We start from the raw sequence: 20,616 nt of genomic DNA, 5'->3' as shown, positions 1-20,616 counted from the left end.
CCATCACAGAGCAAAGCAAACGCAGAGTTCATTAAAAGATCGCAGAACGAACGCAGAGAAAGCACAGAGTTTAGGCTCTGCCCCTTGTGTGACCTCAGACAAACTATCTGGCTCATGGGTTTGTTGTGGGGAGTGAATGCATTCATGCATAAAAAGTGCTTAGAACAACTCCTCAACACTGTAAGCCCTCAACAAACTTTGACTTGTCATTTTCGCCGCGGCCAACGTACGTCATTGCCCTTTTAAGGGACCCTCCCACTTTCTCCTCTAAGCGGAAGTACCCCCTCAGGGTGCAGGATGTGACCTCAGAGCCCCTCAGAAACATGGCTGCGGAGCGTTCTTCCGGAAGCGGTCACGAGCACCTTCGTGACGCACAACGAGTTACAGCGTCCCGTGGGGTTTCCATGGTACAGCTCTCGTCCCCCAGTCCTTCCGCTTTCTCTCCTGCCTGAACGCCGTGGACAAGAAGGCAGGCGCCGGGTCCCGCCCGCGACGTAGACACCACCTGGGGGGAGGAGTTGGGAGAGCAGGTGACGCTCTAGGCGAGCTCGTTCGCGTCTCTATGGTGCCGAGCGCTCCTTTGCGCCTCTCCCTTGCGTCGGGGCGGACGTTGCCCCTTTAATCGGCGGAGGGCGGTGCCGAGGAGGTCCCGCGAGAGCAGCGGGGGGGCGGTGCCGAGGCTGGGGGCCCGTGGCGGGATGGAGCCCGCGATGGAGCCGGAGACTCTGGAGGCGCGAATCAGTGAGTGTCCGGGAGGGGCGCGGGCCGGACCGGAACCGGAACCGGGGGCACGAGGCGGGCCCCTTCCCGGCGGGGGCGGGGTACGCGGCGCCCCCTCCCCACGCTCCGCCTCCGGCCCAGCAGAGGCGGCGCCCCGAGCTGGTCCCTCCGACCCTGGGGTGAAGGAAGAGCCCACCAGCAGTGCGGACCCGCGGTTGGCAGTGGCCACCGCCCGCCCATCCGATCCTTGGGCCGCGACCCTCGGGGAGGAGTGAGCTGCGCCCAGAACCCCCAGGATGGAGACGGTAGTCTCGAAGCCCTTGAGGCCCAGACTTCTCCACTGAGGAGCGGACCCCCCAAGTCATTCCCTTGGGCCCGGCGGCCCTAGGGCTGCATCTCAGACCCCAGAGGGAGGGACCCTACTCTCCGTGGGCCCCAAATCCTCCACTCTCCGGCCCTGCATGGAGTGATTCCCTCCTATACGTTCCTTGAGCCTGCAGCTCCTCTCAGATTTGCTTGTTTCCTCGCCCAGGAAGGGAGGACTCACTGGCCCATCGGATTCTCCAAGCCACACAGTGAGAAACCCTCAAACCGTACAGGCTTGGGAGGGTCCCATCTGAGACTCCAGAAGTAATGTCAAGTTCTCTATCACTACCCTCAGCTCAGCCCCTCAGATTCTGTACCTCCACCCAAGACTCCTTTCCCAGCCCTTGCTGACGTTCCTCCAAAGGCCCCTGAACGCCTTTCTGTGTGTCCTCAGGCACCGGATCCTACTGCTCAGGCTTCTGAGACCCCACAGCCTCCACCTGCCCTCCCTATCCCATATTGCTGATGGAGATCCTTGACTCTCACAACCCCCGCACTGGACTCTCCCTGGGCTAATGACAACTCCCTTCCAAGTCTCTTCTCCCCTTGGTCCACGTCGGTGCCAGGGCCTCAGCGAGCCCTCCGTCTACCTTCAGCTCAGCTCCTTGGCCCCTGGCACACCAGGGAGCTGTGCAGGGGGATTTTCGGTCATGGCCAGCCCTTTTTGAGCCAGTCTTGAGCAGAATTGAACCCTGAGGTTGGTTCCAGAACCACAGCATTTCCAGGCATATTTCAGAGTCAGTCTAGCCAGTGGAGGGGAAGGGCATGGAAAGGAAGCACTAGGTGGCCATCGAGACTGTTCCAGAATGCCACAAGTGTCCAGTTCCCAGCAGCAGCTTGGGAGGATGGGCAGGGCCCTGGCTGACAGAGCTGACAAACTTTTGGACTTGAGCTGAAGGTGATACAAAACACTCTCGGGTTTAGCAATGGTGGGGATTTTCTGAGAGTCCAGAACCGAGAAACAGGAGTCAGGACACCTGGGTTTGGCAGTAAGCTGGACTCTAATAGACTGAGGCTACAACTGTTTTCTCTTTTTCTTCCCCTTTGTGCCTTACCAAAATTATAAGCTCTTCCCTTGGCAGTGGTTTGGAGTTAAAGAGTAGTTTCTGGTAGGTAAATGATGATATTGTCACCACTGTGGAGTGACAGGGTAGAGTCATGCCCTATTGGGAAAGACTTCCCTCTTGCCTTCCCTGGGTGTTCTCCCTTGCTTCCTGCCAGGGAAAGTGCTCCCCCCAGGTAGAGGTAAGAGGCCTGGGGGTTGGGGGCCCAGGCCAGAGAGGTTAGTCAGCCCTCCTTGGACCCAGTGGCTCTCACTCTGAGCCAGATGCAGGGGAGAAAGCTGATGTCTCATGATGCCACTGCTTCTTCCTCACTGGCTTCTGACTCAGGAGCAGATTCTAGAACTAGCTTCTCTGTCCTCTCTCAGACTCATGTGTCTGATACTTGTAAGGGACTTCCCGTTTTAGTGTCCCCCAGCCAGATGTCATTGAGAGGGCAAGACCCAGCCCCATTCTACATTTCTAACTCCAGACTGGTGTTCCCCAGCCTCTGGCCACATTGGGGGACTAGAAGGCAGAGTAGACGGCCACACTTTCCCTGGTTGGGGGCGGGGGGAGGCAGCTATTCCTGGGTCTCTGGGCGGTCAGCAGGGGCTTCCTTTCCCTGAAGGATTAGAGGGCCCTACAGGGTTCCTGGAACAGAGATTTGTACCCAGAGAGAAAATGCTTCATTCAGATCTCTGCTCAGCTGCACCTCCTCTGAGAGCTCTCCCAGAGAGAGCAGCAGCCCCCCCCCATCAAAACACTTTCTGTACGTTCTCCTTGCTTTGATTTTGTTTATGGCACTTCACGACAGCGTACGGTGTTCTGTTTGTTTGTTTATCTGAGTAGTCGGTGTTTCTCTTGCTGGGCTGTGAGCTCCAGGAGGGAAGGGATTTTGTGTTGTTCCCTTCTGTGGCCCCGGCACTTAGAATATTTATTGAGTAAATATGAAAGGAATAAATGGCTGCCAGGCACTGTGATCCCAGAGCTCTGGGTCTTCCACCACAGCATAGAACCCAAGTCGGCAGGCACCATGTGTTGGGTCCTGAGCTGCCTCCTGTCCATGGATCCTTCTCTGTCCCACCTGCTGGGATGTGTTCCCTCCACACCCCCTGCCCAACGTCAGGCTTGGGCAGAACAGGCCAGGATAGAGTGAAACTTAGAGACAGACTTCTGGGAAGGTGGTGAAAATCCAGCTCTGGTTGTCGGCGTGGCCCCGCCTTGTGTCAAGTGTTTTGTCATCGAAATCAGTCCACATTTCACTCCAACTTTACAAATGGGGAAACAGAGGTTCAGGGAAGTTATGTGAGCTACTTGATTATTTTTTAACCAGCGTTGGATGTCAGGGAGGTGACCATCGGGCCTGGTTTATCACCCCCTCCTGTCGACCTGTGCCCTTTCCTGGCCACTACCCATTCCTGGGTTCCGACTCCCCCAGAACCTACGCCCACTTGCCCGCAGCTGAGCCCTCCTTCGTTCGTTTGCCAAGAGGAAATCGGTGTGTGCCCAAGAGGCTGAGATGCAGTGCAACAGCAGGCTTGGGCCCCCTGATGAAGATCAGAGCTGGGGGCCACACAGGAGAGAGCTGATCCAGCAGTGCCACCCTGGGCAGGAGCCAGGGTTAGGGAAGACTTCGTGGAGGAGGTGATACCTGAGCCGCACTCCTCACTAAGGTCCTTCATGCTCTGCCCTGTGTTCAGTGATCCACATCTCTCCTCATGCACGACCCTCATGCCTTCCGCAGCCTGGATAACTCCTACTTGAGTGTTGCCTCTTCCGGGCAGCCTCCCTGGCCCCAGGCCCAGCTGAGTCCCCTGCTCATGGCCCCTTCGCCTCCCTTTGCCACGTTGTATTGAGAACCTAGCTTCCCTTGGCCCACTTCCCAGCCACACGGCTCCTTAAGAGCAGAACTATGGCTTTTTTTTTTCCTTACCTCTGGATCTGAGTGTGTAAATTCCACGAGAATTATGAGGGACACTTTCAGAAGCAGAATCGGAGGAGGTACAGTCAGGCAGGCAGACAGGCATGCAGCTGCAGAGATGGGAGCCCGAGGGAGTGGGGGAATGACCCCTGAGCACCATCGCTACAAGTAGGGCTATCCAGGGAGAGGCTGCAAGGGAGACAATGTACAGGAGCTCATCTGTCCATTGATGCAGCTGAAAGATCATCACTCAGGTCTTGAAGCTATTGGGGCAGGAAGTCAAGGGGCGTCTTGTATGCTCAGTCCTACCCCCTATCCCCCACTGATCAACCCTGCTGCTAGAGCAAGGAGTGGGAGAGGCAGGGACCCCTTTCACCAGGCCATGCTGGCCCTCTCTCCTCCTGCAGACAGAGCCACAAATCCCCTGAACAAGGAGCTGAATTGGGCCAGCATCAACGGCTTCTGCGAACAGCTCAACGAGGACTTTGAGGGGTAGGTGGCCTCCTCTTTTGCTCACGTACTCAACAGAATCCACTATGCACCTGCCGTGCCCACTCCAGACCCTGGCCTCGGGTGGAGACATGAGTGGGTTGAGACTCCGTTTTCATTCTGAATGTGCTCACCAACTAATGATGGCACCACCTACCATAATGTGTGCCACCCTGTAAACTGGGCCTCACTGAACCCATTTTACAGGTGAAGAAGTTGAGGCCCAGGGGACTCAGGGGTTCCCCACAAAGACAATGGTAGACCTGGGCTTGGTTAAGCCCAGGCCTGCCTGAGCCCCAGCCAGTGCTTTGTTGGGACATGCTCCCCAGCTGGGAGGAGGCCAGCAGGCCCTTTGCTCAAGGAAGAGCGAGAACCACCTGCGTTGGAATTAGTGCTTATCAAAAATGCACATTTGGGGGGCCTACGTGCAGGCAGGGACTAGAGTGGCAGGGAGCGTGGGGTGGCTTTGCTAGCAGGCTCCCCAGGGGGTGCTCAGGTTTGGGGAGCACAGCCAGGGGGCTTCTGCAGGCCCTCTGCTCTGGGAGGCTGTGCATACAGTGTGATGTGCGCAACCCGGAGTCCAGCTGCTGGGCTGCGAGTCCTATTCCTCTGTCAGCTGAGTCAGCTGGGCAAACCTCTGTTTCTTTTGTAAAGTGGGGGCGAGAGTGCTGTCAACTCTGCAGGGCCCCCCTGAAGCCTGGGCAGGAAAAGGCATGTGAAGCGCCTTGTCCATTCTAAGCGCTCCATCCATGTTCAATGTCACGGTCACTGGTGACGGGTCTTTTATGATCTAGTAGACGGGCTCACTACCTCCACTGTGAAGCTGCTTTGCTTTCTCCCAGCAAAATGTCCTGTGCCCCCTCAAATTCCCAGGGAGCTCCGTGTGCCCGTGCTTCATGATCCATTGTCATGGTGTACTCCCAGACCGGGCCCTTGAAGGCTGTGGCCCCCTCTCCAGGTCACAGTTCTCGGCAAAGCTGGTTGAGGGGCTGAGCTCACGCCTTTTGAAGGTCCCCAGCTCCCGAGTCCTTGCCTGGCCCTGCCCTGTCGGGCCTCGGTCTCCGGCCCCATCCGATCAGAAAAGGAGCTGGGCCTTTGCATCTGCCCCACTGAAGCGACCAAGGGCTGCGGTCCCAGCAAGGTGGTGTGGCAGCCCTCCCCTGGGATGCCTCGGGCTCCAGCTGTTTGGGATCTGTGCCATTCCTCTCACCCAGGCCTCCACTTGCCACCCGGCTGTTGGCTCACAAGATCCAGTCACCACAGGAGTGGGAGGCGATCCAAGCCCTGACGGTAAGAAACGGAGAGAGGGTGCCATCTGTCCCCCGACCATGTGGATGGCACCCAAGGAGGCCAAGATGGAGGTTTTTTTTTGGGGGGGTCCCATCAGGCTCTTCTTTAGAGGCCAAAGGAGTGGGGCCAGAATGGCCTAGATCAGGAGTCTGGGCCAGCCCTGGGGGCCCGTGGCCTCCTGCCCCAGCCCCTGCACAGTTAGGCCTCTTGTGGGGAGGAAGCCCCCTAGGACCATCTGGCCCAGGGGTTCCCTGCTCCAGCCATGTGTCAGATCTCCAGGAGGCCGGGCACATACTGAATGAGGGCTCCACTGAACCTGAGCTCCTTCAGTATCTGCTCCCAGGAATCTGCACGTTTATAGAGCTCCCAGGAGCAGTGTGGAGCCCGCTCAGCCCGTCAGTGGTCTCCCGACCCAGGACGGTGCCGTCCTTCCCATGGGGGTTCGAGTGCTGATGCCGGCCTCAGGCCAGAGCTTTCAAAGCTGTGTCAGCAGAAGACTGGGGGGTGCACTGTCTGGGGCCCCCAGGCACGGGCCACATAGCAGCGCACTGTAGAGCAAGGCTGACCTCGGGTGGTAAAGTTTTTTTCATAGTTATGTATTTATTTTGATGGGATGGGGTTTTCTCAAGTACACGCCAGTCCTACGAGTTCACAGATGTGTAGGATAAGGCAAGGTAGACGGTGCCTGTTGAAGTTTAAAAAACCATCAAAGAAAGGTCATAGGATTTTGTGGTGCTCAAAGGCGGCCAAGCTGGGGAGGGGCTCCCGGGGGTGGTGATCAGGCTCAGGGGCCTCTTGTCCTCAGGAGTCATTCCCTCCACCCTCTGAATGCCCATCCCTGGGCTTCCGGGCCCCGGGCAAGGTGTGGCGGGAGGCTGTCTCCTCTGACCCCTCTCCCTGGGGTCCCTCCCCCCAGGTGCTGGAAACCTGCATGAAGAGCTGCGGCAAAAGGTTCCATGATGAGGTGGGCAAATTCCGCTTTCTCAACGAGCTCATCAAGGTCGTGTCTCCCAAGGTGGGTGCTCCCAGCCCCAGCTCAGGCCTGCGCTGTCACTGGGGGGTTGGGGAAGGAGGACCCCCTGTGGGAGGCGCCTGACCGCTGTCATCCCGAGAGCTCGCCCTGGGGTTCCTGCATCTACTGCTCAGCCCCCCGTTAGAAGTCTGAATGGCACAAACACAGAGCCTTTCTCACAGTCCTCAACAGCGGAGCCCGGGACAGCGGGGGTCCGGGAGGGAGGCTTCCAGGCCACCCGGTGGCTGGCGGCTGTGCAGCTGCCCACGGACGGGGCTGCTCAGGCTTAGTGAGGAGTGACCGCAGGGCATGCACCCAGCACGGCCACCCTGGCTCTGCTCTCTCCCCGAGGACCTGGCTGCAGCACCCCACCCGGGGCTCTAGTGGAGGGTCTCCCTGTCCCCACCTCACAAGAGTGGCCTCCTTGAGGCCTTGGACGCTGAGGCCCCAAATCTGAGTGGCAGAGCCTGCTCATGGGCCAAGCCCCAGCATTGGCCTCCGGGGGGGTCCCCCCATAGGGCACGCACCTGTTTGAGGCCCCTTGGATGAGAGCCCATTCCTCCTTTGCTCATACCCCCCTCTCTTAACCAGAGCAGCTGAATGTCCCCCCCCCCGGCCCCCATTCTCTTCCCGGGAGGCGACTGGTGTGAGAGCCAGTTCCCTCAGCCTAGTTTGCTGCCAAGAGACTGTGAGTGGGACCCGGGTGAGCAGTGCCATGCACACCCGTTCCCTGGCCAGCTCCAAGCCAGGAGGCTCCTCCTTCCCAAGGTCACAGAGTTAAGCCATAGATGAGCTGGTCCCGAGCAGGTGCTGGGCTCCGCGCCTTCCCCGTGTCAGCTCTTCATCCTCGCCATGATGCCACTGCTGTCGTCCCCGCTTAACAGGTGGGGCAGCAGAGCTGGGACCAGACTGCTCGGCAGGCTGAGGTTTCCAAGGGAGTCCTGGGGAGGCAGCCAGCTTGGGGCAGGGGTTGGGGCTGCAGCGAGCGGGGCCGGACGATGGCAATGGCCTGCTCTCCCCTCGGTCTCCGAAGTACCTGGGCTCACGGACATCAGAGAAGGTGAAGAACAAGATCTTGGAGCTCCTCTACAGCTGGACGGTCGGCCTGCCCGAGGAGGTGAAAATTGCAGAGGCCTACCAGATGCTGAAAAAGCAGGGTGAGGCACTAGAGGGTGGGGTGTGAGCTGGGGCTTCTAGCAGCTCCAGGGGCAGCTTCTGGCAGTGAGGTCATGGGGCTGCCCTTTAACTTTTCAAGAACCTATAGCTAGTGGGGCCTTTTTATGGCTCTGAAGCTAGGTTGGGTGGAAAGAAAGTGAGTGTGGGTCAGACTTCTCAGAGAGTGGCCCCCACAGAGTGGCCTCAAAATATGGGTGCCTAAACTCCACCAACGCAATTCGACGTTGTAGTTCAGGAGCCAGCCCTGGCCCACCAGAGTCAGAGCCAGCATGCTGGAGAAAGACTGTCCTCCACCCTCCATCCCACCCTCGCCTGCCCTCCCTTTCCCATCCCGCCTCCTGGCCCTAGGCCCTGTTGACAGCCTTCCCACCACCGTCTGCTCCAGGGATTGTGAAGTCTGACCCCAAGCTTCCAGATGATGCTACCTTTCCTCTTCCTCCTCCACGACCCAAGAATGTGATCTTTGAAGACGAGGAGAAATCCAAGGTGAGGCTCCAGGGATGGGTAGGAGGGGGGTACATGAGGACCTTCAAGGCCCACTTGGTCTGAATTCCAAGCCCTGGCTGCCCTGCCCTGAAGCCGAGGCTCATGCGGGCACAAGTGGGTGACAGGAAAGTTTATCAAGCACTTCTGCGTGCTGAGCACTTCCCATCCCAAGCCCCTGCATGTAGTAGACACGACAGCACGTCTGGTGTCCCTGGGATTTGTCTCAGGGCATTTCATAGGTTGAGCAGGAGTTTGCCTATTTTTGTCTTTGATCCTTTTGATGATAATTTTATTAACTTCATGTTAAAGAAGGATGTGCTCGTGGGCAAGAGATTAAATACTATAGAGGAGGTAAGATAAAAAGTACGTGTCTCCCTAGTCCCAGCCCCAGAGGGAAAGCACTGTTGAGTTCCTGGTACATCGTTCCAGAAAGATTCTCTGGCGATAGTAGCATAATATTCTGTGCCATTTATCAGAGACTTCTCTGGGGATCATTCACGTGCCGTGTTTCAGTGCCCCCTACCCCCTGCCGCACCATTAGGTGTCAGTAGATGCTCACCATTTCACGGACAGCTTAATAAGTACCCCACGTCCTACAGCAAGAAAATGGGGAGCCAAGATACGACCCCAGACCCAGTACTGATGTCAGAGTCATGCCCCTCTGTCCCTGCAGATGCTGGCCCGCTTGCTGAAGAGTTCCCACCCCGAGGACCTCCGAGCAGCCAACAAACTCATCAAGGAGATGGTGCAGGAGGTGACTGCCAAGCCCACAGCTCAGGGAGGAGGCAGAGGGGGGATTTGAGCTGGGCCACCCCGGGTCGGGGGGCGGGGTGCGTACAAGGAGCCCTGCAGTGGCCAAGTGAAGGGCTGTCATGGCCAAGAAAGAGCTGACTGGGGGACCTTAGTGGGCAGAGCCAGGACCTGTGTGTAGGGAAGAATTTCCCAGCAGCCGAGCTAACCTGCTGTAGTTGGACTTCTGTGAGGCTGACGACCTCTTCCACAAGAGGTAGAAGTAAATGATGCCTCGCTATATGGTTCTATAGGTATATTTATCACAAGAGAAGCGTACGTGTTTAACTTCTAAGCAGGTATACAGATGCCTTGGGTGCACACTGAAACTTTTATATCGATGAGGGCAGGCCGTCAAAGCTTACAGTCTGGAGACCTTCAGGGCAGGAGTCCCAGGGTGTCTTGCAAGGGCAAGCTCTGTGCCCTGACGGTGCAGAGGAAGGCCGGGTGGCCCCCTCTCAAGGAGGGTGACTGTCAGATGGCACAGCACAAGCCCACGTTCTGTCCCGTGAGGGAGGAACATGCATAGTAGGGTGGGCGTGGGATGGGAGGGTCGCTGTCCTAGTTTCTGGTTGTCCTGGGTGACCATGAAGGCCCCCTTTCACTCTCAAGGCACCTCCTTTCAAGAGACAAACACAAGGAGGGCAAGGGTCGTGTAGAACCACAGCTGTAGGTCTGTGGCCCTCGTCCTCCAGAAGCACCCGGCCCAGATTCCTGAGCCGTCTTGGAGGTTGTGTCTGAGGGCCCCGCAGGTTCTGACAGGCTCGTGCGGAGGCCTGGGACCAGGGGCCGTCAGCAGGAAGAGAGGAAGTGAGCACGGGGTTGGCAGAGGGCTTCTTGGACTAGAATGCCCTGTCCTGGGCACGAGGCCCACGTAGCAGGGTCACACCACGCCAGTGGAAACTCTGGAGTGCTGTGGACGGTGCCTGGCTCGGAGCAGGCGTGACCTGGGCTCCCTGGGGGCGGCCGCCTCCCTAGGACCAGAAGCGGATGGAGAAGATCTCAAAGCGGGTGAGTGCCATTGAGGAGGTGAACAACAACGTGAAGCTGCTGACAGAGATGGTGATGAGCCACAGCCAGGGCGGAGCCTCAGCTGGCAGCAGCGAGGACCTCATGAAGGTGTGCCTGCCTCTTCTGCCCAGCCCCCACCCTCTCCTGGCCCCTGCCAGCCTGACCCCTGCCCCCCACCCTACTGCCCCCAGGAGCTGTACCAGCGCTGTGAGCGGATGCGGCCGACGCTCTTCCGACTGGCCAGTGACACGGAGGACAATGATGAGGCCCTAGGTGAGCCCCTGGCAGTCAGTCCTGTCTCTCCGCCTCCTTCCCCCTCCCCACTCCCCACTCCCCACTCTGCTACCAGGCCTTGCTAAAGTATCTGCAGTTGGCAGGAGCTGCCACCAGGGGGCCCCCTTCCCCAGCACCGACCTTGGGTTCGTGCACATCCAGGAGGAGGTAGAGAGCAGGCGCTGGTGTGGTTAGGAGATCCCAAGGGCCAAGTCCCTACTCTGGCATTTCATGTACTGCCCCCGAGCTGAACAAGCTGAAGTGGGGAGAAGGGACTGGCCCAGGTCACCGAGCCTAACGGTGGCAGAGCCCGGGTAGGCCAGGGGCTCTGTCCAGACACTGCCTCCCTGGTAAGGGCTAGAAACTAAGAACAAATCCCACAGGCCTGAGCAGTTCCAGAGCTGGGCCCTGTGACTCCTGCCAGGGCCATGTATCAGGTTCTCGTCCTTATGCTCTGCCACCGTGTCAGCCAGTCTCTGGGGCAGCAGTCCGGGGACCATCTCAGCCCCTGACTCAGCGGAAGCTCATTGAGGGCCTCCTCCCGTGCCAAGTACCTGGTCCCTGCCCAAGGGACTTGCTTCCCGGACCCCTCTAAGCCCCGGCTCCTGAGGGGATAACCTCGGTAAGGGCCTAGTTTGTGCCAGGCGCTACTCTAGTCCCTGGGGACATGGTGTGCTTAAAATCGACCAAAGCCACATCCTCAGCAGAGCATGCAGCCTAAGGAGAGGGGGCAGACAAGAAACCAAGGCCGTGAGCAGTTAAGTTTCTCAGGTGGTTGCCAATGACACGGAGACCAGCAAGCAGGGAGGGGACTAGGTGGTGGGGTGAGCAAAGGCCTTCTGAGGGGACTTAGGGTGAAGATCTGAAGGCAGGCAGGCAGGAAGTCACACAAATGCGGGGGGCATCCAGACAGCAGAGCCGGTGCGGAGGCCTGGAGGCCAGAACGTGCCACCGTGTCAGGGCGGTGGGGACATGGGACAAGGGGAGGTGGCAGAGGACCCGAGTGAGTAGAGCAGTTGGGATGCCCCTGGCCCCACCCCCTCACACGACGGTTGGGATGGACGCAGGGTGCTCCTCTCCCCCCCAGAGCCCCCACCTTCCTTCAGCCTGGTCTCTCCCCTCCTGCCTGTTCCAGCCGAGATCCTGCAGGCCAACGACAACCTCACCCAGGTGATCAACCTGTACAAACAGCTGGTGAGGGGTGAGGAGGTCAACGGCGATGCCGCAGCCGGCTCCGTCCCTGGTGAGCAGGTGGCACGGGGGGCCGGGCAGGGCCTAGTGGGCTGGAGCAGCACAGAGTCCGGGGTGGGGGCTGTGACTGCCAGGGTGACCTTGCCCCCGTAAAACGGGGAAGGCCCCTAGGGAGACAGCTGCAGGGAAAGTGTGTGCCAGGGAGGGGAGGGAGCCAGGGTTTGGCAAGGACAGGCAGAAGAAGGAAGGCCTTTCTTTCATTTACTGAATCTGGCACCTGTTGTGCGGGGCTTGATGGCACCCTCCGGGCTTAGTCTCCTTATCACAAGGTGGGAGGGAGGGTTTGACATGCAAACATTGCAGTCTCGACTCCATCAGGGTGAAGGGACTGCCGTGGGGGCCCACGGAGGTTAGAATAGGCCTGTTGGGGGGCGGGGTGCAGGGTTGGGCACTACACAGAAGCAGCAGAGTTTAAGCAAGACCTCAAAGGATGGGAGGCAGTTGGCCAAGTAGAGAGAAGGAGGAAGTCGGTTCTGGACAGAAGGAACACCGTGGGCTAGACAAAGGGCCTAGTGGCAGATTTGGGGGCCAAGGCCGTGTGGCCAAGGGGAGGGGGAAGGAAGCAAGAGGGCTGTGGGGGGGGGGGGCCGCTTGGGGCCCCCCCCCCCCCCCACCAGGCGCCTTGGCCTCCGGAAGCCTGACTGCCCTCCACCCAGGGCGGGCCCGACTCTCCTTTCCCCCTCCAGGGAGCACCTCAGCCCTGCTGGACCTCTCCGGCCTGGATCTCCCTCCTGCGGGCACCACCTACCCGGCCGTGCCCACCTGCCCTGCTGACCTGGCCAGCCCCGAGCAGCCTAGCGCCTCAGTTTCCCTGCTTGATGACGAGCTCATGTCTCTGGGTGAGGAGGGGGCCGGGCCCAGAGGAGGGCAGGGTGGCTGCAGGTGGAGGTGAGGCCTCTGGCTTCCTGTGAGTCCTCTGGAGGATGGGGTAGGTGTTAGGCCCATTTCACAACTGAGGAGGCTGAGGCTCAGGGAGGTTACAGAGTTCGTACAAGCTCTTACAGTCAATGGGTTGAGGCTGGCCAGCCTCTAAACCCACCTCTGGTAAGCCCACCACACCCAGGCTCCAGTGGCCTGAGGGAAACCAGCGGGACTTCCCTGCAGCAGGTTAGAGCCGAGAGTGGGGAGCAGGCCCTCAGCAGCCTCGGTTTCCCCACCCGCTGAGGGGGAGAGGGGCAGTGGGGAGAGCTGAGGCCCCGCGGCGGCAGCAGCTCCAAGCACCCCATGCCCCAGGCTGGTCCTGGACCACAGGCCGGGGGAGCCACGGGGAACCAGATGCGCGCCCGGGGAAGACGCAGGGGTGCCCGGCCAGCCGGGCAGTTGTCAGGAGTCCAGCTTTCGGGCAGCAGATGGGGCGTCTGAGGGCTCAGAAGCGGGACACCATAGTGACAGCCTCTTCGTCTCAGTCCTCAAGTTATTAGAGAGAGAGCTTGAGCTCTGTCAAAAGAACCTGGAAGGTTTTGTTGGGGAACTGACTTGGAAGGCAGGAGTCAGACTGTGTTCTCTTGAGCCAAATCTGAGGTAAAAAGCCAACCTGATGGACCGGAAGAAGCACTCGGGTGCCGGGGTCCCAGGCAGGTGGCTTTCCTAACCACTGCTGTTGCATCACAGACCGCCGTCCACCCACCACAGGAGCGGGTGCCACCAATGTCCCCGCTTTACAGATGCGGGAGCAAGGCTTAGGAAGGTGGGGTGACTTGCCCAAGTAGGGGCGCGCAGGTTAGGACGAGGCACTCTGAGCCTGAGGCCTCTCTCCTAGCCTCTCTGCCGCTCTGACTCAGCTCATCGGCCAGGAAAGGGACATGAGGACTTGAAATGGGGCGTGAGGGATGGGGGACAGTGGACCAGCAGCGGGCACCTGACCTAAGAGGGTCTGACCACAGGGTGTCCGTGGGCCTGCTTCTCCTTCCCACCCACCTGCCCCCTTTCCATTCCGAGCTAGGGGTGCCTCAGGGCAAGGGAGTCCTGACCCCGTTTTACAGCGAGGCAAAGGATGGCCAGGGACAAAGCGCCCCCAGGCTCTTCTGGCCCCGCAGAGCCGGCCCCCAGCGGCAGCTGCCTGACCAGGCAGTTGGTGTGTGTGGCCCCGGCCCCCGGCCCCCCGCGAGTGGCGGGGGCAAAACCACCTCCTCATGAGAAGCAAGGTGTGCTTGGTACTTCCTGTCCCTGAGCTGCTGCAGCAGAGCCCTGAGCCTCCAGCTTCCGTTGGTTTCTACTCAAAGGCAAAGAAAATGTGGGAACAGGAACCAGAAGTGCCAGGGCAGCACCCAGCCAGCTTGGGGGAGAGAGGAAGCCTTGGGACCACAGCGGGGGCTTGTCCTAAACGGTTCTTCACGGCAGGAAGGGTGAAGGGTGGGGGCAGGGCAAGCAGCACAGACTTCCCGTCCGCCAAGGAGGGTGTCCTGGCACTGTTCAGGCACTTCCTCTGATGGGCTAATTTGTCACGGTCCCCTCACACAAGACGCTGCTGTTGGCTCGGTTTTACAGATGAGGCGCAGGGAGGTTGTCACCAGCCCAAGGTCACACAGCCAAGTGGCAGGGCTGTGTTCAAACTCCAGCGATGAGGCCATGCTCCATCCGGGCCCAGATGCTGCCCCTTGCGGGCTACGTGGCCTGGGGCAGGTTCCCTAACCCCTCTTGGCATCCGTTTCCTCAGCCCTGAAAGAGGGATGACACCCCTACACCTGCCTTCCATGGCTGTTTGAGGATTCAGTGAGCCCTGTGTCTGAGGAGCCTGACACATTGGGGAGCGCGTAGGAAACCTTGGCAGCCACCCCGGTGTCGTCCCTGCTCTCGGGGCGGTGTGCCCAGGGGAGGAGACCCGGCGGTCCGAGCTGCCTGCACCTTACCCTTGCCCACCAGAGCTTCAGGCTGCAGCTCACTCTTTCAGGATTTGCTAGAAACGGGATAACTTGTCTTCTCTAGGTAAAGCCTGTGGTGAAGTTGGCCTCGAGGGCGCTTCAGGGTGGGCAGAGGTCAGACTGGTTGGTGACCTACTGCCTTCCACTCCTCAGCAGGCCAACGGGCAGAGCAATGCAGAGGGCCCCCGGCTCTCCTTGGCCCCAGCCAGCCCGCCCTGTGGGCACAGGCCAGGGCAGAGAGGGCCTTCAGAGTCTGCCCCAGCTCCCTCCGGCCACAGTGCACGTGGGGACACCGCAGCCCAGCCAGGGGCTGCTCGGAGCCTGGGGCACCTCCTGCCCCTGGACGTTCAGAGGCCATGGGGGGTGGGGAGGGTGCAGAATGCTACCCCCTCTCCGTGGATCCTCACCTGGTGTCTTCCACTGCGTCGTCCCTCCCCACCACCCCTGGGCTGCCAGCTGCCAGCCGTCTGTGAAGACAAAAGTCCTGATGTCCAGTGGTTGAGGTGGCTTCGGAGTGGCAGGAAAAGAAGCTTGAGTGGGTGCAGGGAATGGGCCTTAGGATCTTTGGTTTCTGCTTCTGCTCTGCTGCCGGTTCCAAAAATGGGTTTTCCGATTTGAGCTAAGCCTCTTGGGGGGGCGCAGGGGGAGGGCAGGAGCCAGTCACCCCCAGGCCAGCACTCAGCCCCCCCCCCGCCCCAGCTCCCATGCTTCTGTTCAGGAATCCGGCTCCTTCACCTCTGTCTCGCTTCCTCTCAGGCCTAAGTGACCCCACACCCCCTCCAGGCCCAAGCTTGGACGGTGCTGGATGGAACAGCTTCCAGGTAGGAGGGCCAGGAACCAGCCCCACCCCTTCCAGGGGTAGGGTGGCTGGGCCAGACAGCCTGCCGGGGGGGCAGTGAGGTGGGAGGACCATGCGACAGCGGCCCTAGGCCTGAGGCACCCATCCCCCCAGGTGGGGGAGGGCAGGCATTCTCTCCTCACCTCCACATGCTCTCCCTTTGTCTCAGCGTTGGGTTGGGACAGAGTCCCCCATTCTTTTTCTCTTGGGGTGACTTTAAGGTCCCTGGAATGTGATGGTTTTTTGAGTAGAACCCCAGACCAGACCGGCCCACGAGAGGGGTGCGGGCCAGCAGGAATGTTGTCCCCTTCTGTGCTACTGCTTCCCCAGGTGTCACTTACAAGGAGGGGAAGGGCCCTCAGAGCAGCACCCAGTGACTCTGCTCCTGCTCCAGCACAGCCCTGCCCATCTGCTTGCTTTGTGTATGCCCAACAGTCCTCTGATGGCGCGGAACCCCCAGCCCCGCCTCGGGTCCCCGACACGGACAGCCAGGCCTCCGTGCAGACGTCCCTGCCAGCGAGCAGTGGTCTGGATGACCTGGACCTCCTGGGGAAGACCCTCCTGCAGCAGTCACTGCCCCCGGAGTCCCAACAAGTGCGGTGGTGAGGGCTCCGCCCGGGCTGACGTGGGGTGGCAGTCGCGCCCACCCCGCCCCCTCCCCCACCCAGCCCCACGGGCAGCAGTTTCTGGGCTCTCCCAGGCCCCACAGGGAGAGACCCGGGGCCCGTGTGCTCCTGTGAGCAGCGGCTGCTAGAGGACCGCCGCGGGCCAAGCTCTGTGCTGGGCTGGAGGGAGGCAGCAGTGCCCAAGGCAGGGGCAGGGCCCGTCCCGTGGAGCACAGAGGTTCTGAGAGAAGGGAGAGCTGTGCCCTACAGGGCAGGGGTGGCGGGCGGGGGATCAAGAGCTGCCTGTGCCAAGGTGAGGAGACCAAGGCCGGAGAGACAGGGAGGCGTCTGAGCTGGCCATTAGGGACAGCCAGGAAGCCCGGCCTTTCCTGTGCCCCTGATCTCTCGGCCCCCGAAGATTCACCCCCCAATGCCACGTCCCCCAACAAGGGAGAAGCAGCAGCCGGCCCCCCGGCTCACACTTCGGGACCTGCAGAATAAAAGTAACTGCAGCTCGCCCAGCTCCGGGGCCACCGGCCTCCTCCACGCCGCGTCCCCCGAGCGCCCCGGGCCTCTGCAGCAGCCCACGGCGACTGAGCTCTCGCTGGCCAGCATCACTGTGCCCCTGGAGTCCATCAAACCCAGTGAGTGGGCCGGGGGTGCCGGCGGGTACGGGCTGGGCCGGGACCCCCTCGCTGTCCCGTTTGGAGCTCTGATCCGGGAGGGAGCTCTGGGCAAGGCCCTTGCCCTTCCTGGGACCCTGCTTTCTCATCTGTGCCAGAGTGAGGGCAGAGAGCTCCAGAGTCCAGGCTTCCGCAGGCAAGAGGACTTCTTACGCTGGCCACTGGGTGCGCCCTCCCCAGAAAGGCAGGGCCAGGACAGAGAGGTTCGGGGTCTCTCCGAGATCGTGAAACCAAACCAGGATCAAGATGTAGGTCCAAGCTTGAGCTGCTCCTGCCCAGGAGCAATAGGGGGGCCACTCCTGGCCCAGGCCGTGAGCAGACCAATGAAGACGGGCAGGTCTTCTCGGCCTTGTCCATCTCGTGACCGCACTGGGACCGAGGGCATCACCCCCAGTGTCCCCAAGAAGTAGGTAGTGGTGCCCCTCTCAGCAGCAGGGAGGACCCTGAATGGCAGAGTGACTGTACCGGGGTCGCACGGTGAGAGCATGACCCCAGCTTACCCCTCAGCCTTCAGCATTCCAGCAAGCAGTACTGGGGGAACCCCACCTGTGACCCCGTCTGGGGTGGGTGTCCTGCCGCCACCAACACAGTAGAAGTGTGCCTGCCCCGTCTGGGTGCCAGTCTGCACCCCCGGCCGCCCTGCTGCCCAGGGTCAAGGCGAGGACCGGAGTTTGTGGACTCGTCCGCTCCTTGCCAGCAGCGTGGCGAGTGCCTGATGGGAGCCAGGTTGGGGAGCGGGTGGGACTCGCTTGGGCTCAGGCCTGGCACCACCCGTTGGCCTCTCCCCCCGCTCCCCCCCCCGCCAGGCAGCATCTTGCCAGTGACGGTGTATGACCAGCATGGCTTCCGGGTCCTCTTCCACTTTGCCCGGGACCCGCTGCCCGGGCGCTCCGACGTGCTGGTGGTGGTGGTGTCCATGCTGAGCACTGCCCCCCAGCCCATTCGCAACATCGTTTTCCAGTCGGCTGTGCCCAAGGTGACGCGTGCATGCCTCCCTCCTTTGGAGGAAGGGTAACTTGGGGCTGGAGGGGAACCAGCTGCCCTGGGGTGGGGGGGGCCAGGGGGCAGGGTCCCTCTGGGGATTAGGGGTTAGAAAGGAGCCAAAGGACAGAGCCCCCGGGCCCCCGGGGGAGGAGCTGACAGGCAGACTGGGCCTGGTCCCTCAGAGGATAGGGCCAGGAAGCCAGGGCTAGCCGGCCCCGTCCCACCCTACTGCCTGCAGGTCATGAAAGTGAAGCTGCAGCCACCCTCAGGCACAGAACTGCCGGCGTTTAACCCCGTCGTCCACCCCTCAGCCATCACCCAGGTCCTGCTCCTCGCCAACCCCCAGAAGGTGAGGGGCCCGGCTGTGACAGCGCGCCGCTGTGGGGCGGGGGCGGCCTCCTGGCTCCCTCTCACTCTGCCTTCACTGTCTCCGCCCCAGGAGAAGGTCCGGCTCCGCTACAAGCTTCTCTTCACCATGGGCGACCAGACCTACAACGAGATGGGAGATGTGGACCAGTTCCCCCCACCCGAGACCTGGGGGAGCCTCTAGAACGGGGAGGGGCTGGGGAGAGGAGGGGCCACACGACTGGGCACCGTCTAGCCTGGGGGGGGGGCTGTGGTGGCCTAGGGGCACCCTTTGGTCCCATGGCAACATCCCCCGGGCCTGGTGCTTCTCCCCGCACCCCTGCAGCCCCCTCCTTCCTTGCCCCCTCCCCTGCGGAGCTGAACCCAGCAGGAGGCTGGGCCTGGGTTTGCACTGCTGGGGACCTTCGCCACAGCGGGGAGCCTACAGCCGGGAACGGCTGCGTGGCCCTGGAAGGACTTGGGGTCATGGGGGAGAAGCATGGCTGTCGGGCAGGGGCCATGACCTCAGGCCCAGCCCTGACCCCAGCCTGGAGTGGGGTCATCCCCACCTGTCTCTTATGCCTTATGGGAAGGCCCAGCCATAACTCGGGGGGCTATGCTGGTGCGGGAACCAGCTCAGGCCTCCTCCATAGGAACCGGGTGACTGGGGTGGGGGGGTGACGTGTACACCCCCAGCTCTTTGCACTCTCTGGTGTGTGGTTTGACTCTGCTTTTCCTTCTCAGTGGCCCTGTGGTCACCATCTCAGGAGGCCCAGTTGGGGGAGCCCCACCTGTCCCCCTCTCCTCGTGGGGGTTTCACTCCACCCGCCTGCCCCCTTTGCCGTCAGGCCTCCTGAGGGGCTGTGGGGGCTGTGACTGCTGGCCCGGAGGTCGTGGCAGACCTGGGTGCCCCGGCTGGGGGCTCCGGGGCCCCTGGCCCAGGGAGGTCCTGCATTGGAGTTCTCAGCCTCTGCCGGAGCCTCCTGTGGGCGGCTCACCTCTGCCCATCCGTCTGTCTGTGGGCCGAGTGGGGTCAGTGTGTGAGTGAGAGCAGGAGTATTTATGGAAATAAAACGTCCTTTTTCCTGGACCAGCTGCCCTCCGGGCCCTTCTGAGGTGGAGGGAGATGGGGGTCCAGGAGCGGGAGGGCCATGGGGCTGCCCCGCAGGCCTCTCTAGCTGCGTCTTTGGAGATCCAGCCACGGTTCCCCTCCCCATCACCCCTGAGCCTTTCACCGGAAGAGGCCCTGCTTGGGGGCCTGTGGCGGTGCTGAGTCACCAGAGAGGGCCCAGGGCTGTGGCAGGCCCAGAGCCGTCCCAGCTGGAAGTGAGTGGCCACTCAGGCCTGCCAGGAGCCCCAGCTGCTGCAGACGCTGAGTGGGAGGCCCCCTGGTTGCTCACAACTTCCTCCTGCTGCTCTCAGCCCTCCAAACACAACTGCGGGGCCGCACCAGAGGGCCCTGCCTCGCCTTCTCTTCTCGCCTTTCCCCAGAGGCTGCTCCCAGGAAGCAGGGTGTTAATTGCAGCTTGTTTCTAGAGAGGCCCAGGGATGCTGTACTGGGCCCCCTGCCAGTCCCAGCTGCGGCTCACTTACCCCTGGTGTTACCAGAGTTCTCTCTTCCCTGGGAGGCTCCGGTCCAGTCCCCAGGGAATGGGGTCCAGTCCCCAGGGAATGGCGCAGCCTCTCAGCTGAGAGAACGAGCCAGTGCAGAGCCGGGCAAGGGGCAGTTCGTGCAGGGGATTGCTCAGTGGTGTGGAGCCAGCCCTACGTGCTGCTCTGCAGGCAAGGGTTCCCCTCGAGATAAGCCTGGGCAAGGCTGCCCGCCATTTCTCCCCCCTAGCAGATGATGGGGAGTCCTGTATTTAACAAACCAGTTTCATTCTGTCTAACCTAGTGTTTCCCAGGCTGGACGCCTTCCCAGAGCCCAGCATGCTCACTCCCCAGCCTGGGCACTCTTTTCCATCCAGCAGGTGAGGGCTGCCTCTCTCTGCCAGGTCTCACTTGTTGCACTCATGAGAGCTTCACGTCAGTGCAGGAACCCGCCACCCCTCCCCAGACACAGCCCTCCTGCAGTGGGGCTTCCAGACGCCCTGGCCCCCGCGCACCCCCAGCCCCTGCCCAGCCACGTGGCCGGTTCCTGTTCCCTTCCCCACTGGGCCAGACTCTGCGTGGACACTGGGGATGCCCCTGAAAGTCTGCAGAAGGAAGGTTCTAAATGAGATGAGGCCCCGCTCGCAGTGCCACTGCCCCGGGGTCCCGGGAGCACCGTCTGCAGTAGGATCTTGCGCATCTGTGCAAGGGCTGCAGGGTGGGGTGCAAGTGTGTGCAGCTTTGGGCGGGGAGTCTCTGCTCCTGGCGGGGTCCCTGGCGCACTGTGTGACTTTGAGCGAGGTGCTGCCTTCTCTGGCCTTTGGGTTCCTTTCTGATAGTGGGGCGGGACCCAGGGAGCTGTAAGGCCCCCTCTGAGGCCTGA

General features: G+C 61.2%; 1 protein-coding gene across 7 annotated transcripts; it reads left to right on the top strand.

Moving 5' to 3' along the window:
* Positions 1 to 314: 314 nt before the first annotated feature.
* GGA1 (golgi associated, gamma adaptin ear containing, ARF binding protein 1) lies at positions 315 to 19,233 on the top strand. 7 transcript variants are annotated; one of them, XM_073882783.1, is made up of 17 exons: positions 315 to 407; positions 4,458 to 4,542; positions 5,754 to 5,829; positions 6,746 to 6,844; positions 7,875 to 7,998; positions 8,403 to 8,503; positions 9,177 to 9,257; positions 10,271 to 10,411; positions 10,495 to 10,576; positions 11,664 to 11,819; positions 12,514 to 12,666; positions 15,445 to 15,509; positions 15,962 to 16,128; positions 16,582 to 16,775; positions 17,621 to 17,790; positions 18,037 to 18,147; positions 18,238 to 19,233. In XM_073882783.1, the coding sequence occupies exons 4-17, from the start codon at positions 6,761 to 6,763 to the stop codon at positions 18,346 to 18,348; spliced, it is 1,740 nt and encodes a 579-aa protein (XP_073738884.1). In that variant the 5' UTR covers positions 315 to 407; positions 4,458 to 4,542; positions 5,754 to 5,829; positions 6,746 to 6,760; the 3' UTR covers positions 18,349 to 19,233. The 7 variants fall into 7 exon arrangements, with proteins under 7 accessions (XP_073738884.1, XP_025737441.1, XP_073738883.1 ...); XM_025881656.2 differs by lacking the exon at positions 315 to 407 and adding an exon at positions 414 to 741 and having other exon boundaries at positions 11,712 to 11,819; XM_073882782.1 differs by lacking the exon at positions 315 to 407 and adding an exon at positions 414 to 741.
* The last annotated feature ends 1,383 nt before the right edge of the window (positions 19,234 to 20,616 follow it).

The sequence above is a fragment of the Callorhinus ursinus genome, unplaced genomic scaffold (genome assembly GCF_003265705.2).
Source record: "Callorhinus ursinus isolate GAN/ISIS: 27379988/994484 unplaced genomic scaffold, GSC_fseal_2.0 scaffold48, whole genome shotgun sequence".
Taxonomy (NCBI): Eukaryota; Metazoa; Chordata; class Mammalia; order Carnivora; family Otariidae; genus Callorhinus; species Callorhinus ursinus.
Note: the sequence above shows the minus strand (reverse complement) of the source record. Positions and strands in the feature narration are given on the sequence as shown.

What these genes read in the sequence shown, in the direction of transcription:
- GGA1 (XM_073882782.1), top strand. Translation starts at nt 699, where the DNA reads ATGGAGCCCGCGATGGAGCCGGAGACTCTGGAGGCGCGAATCA. An exon ending in TCAAGGAGATGGTGCAGGAG is followed by an intron (nt 9,258 to 10,270) that starts GTGACTGCCAAG and finishes CCGCCTCCCTAG; the next exon opens with GACCAGAAGCGGATGGAGAA. An exon ending in CCTGGAGTCCATCAAACCCA is followed by an intron (nt 16,776 to 17,620) that starts GTGAGTGGGCCG and finishes CCCCCCCGCCAG; the next exon opens with GCAGCATCTTGCCAGTGACG.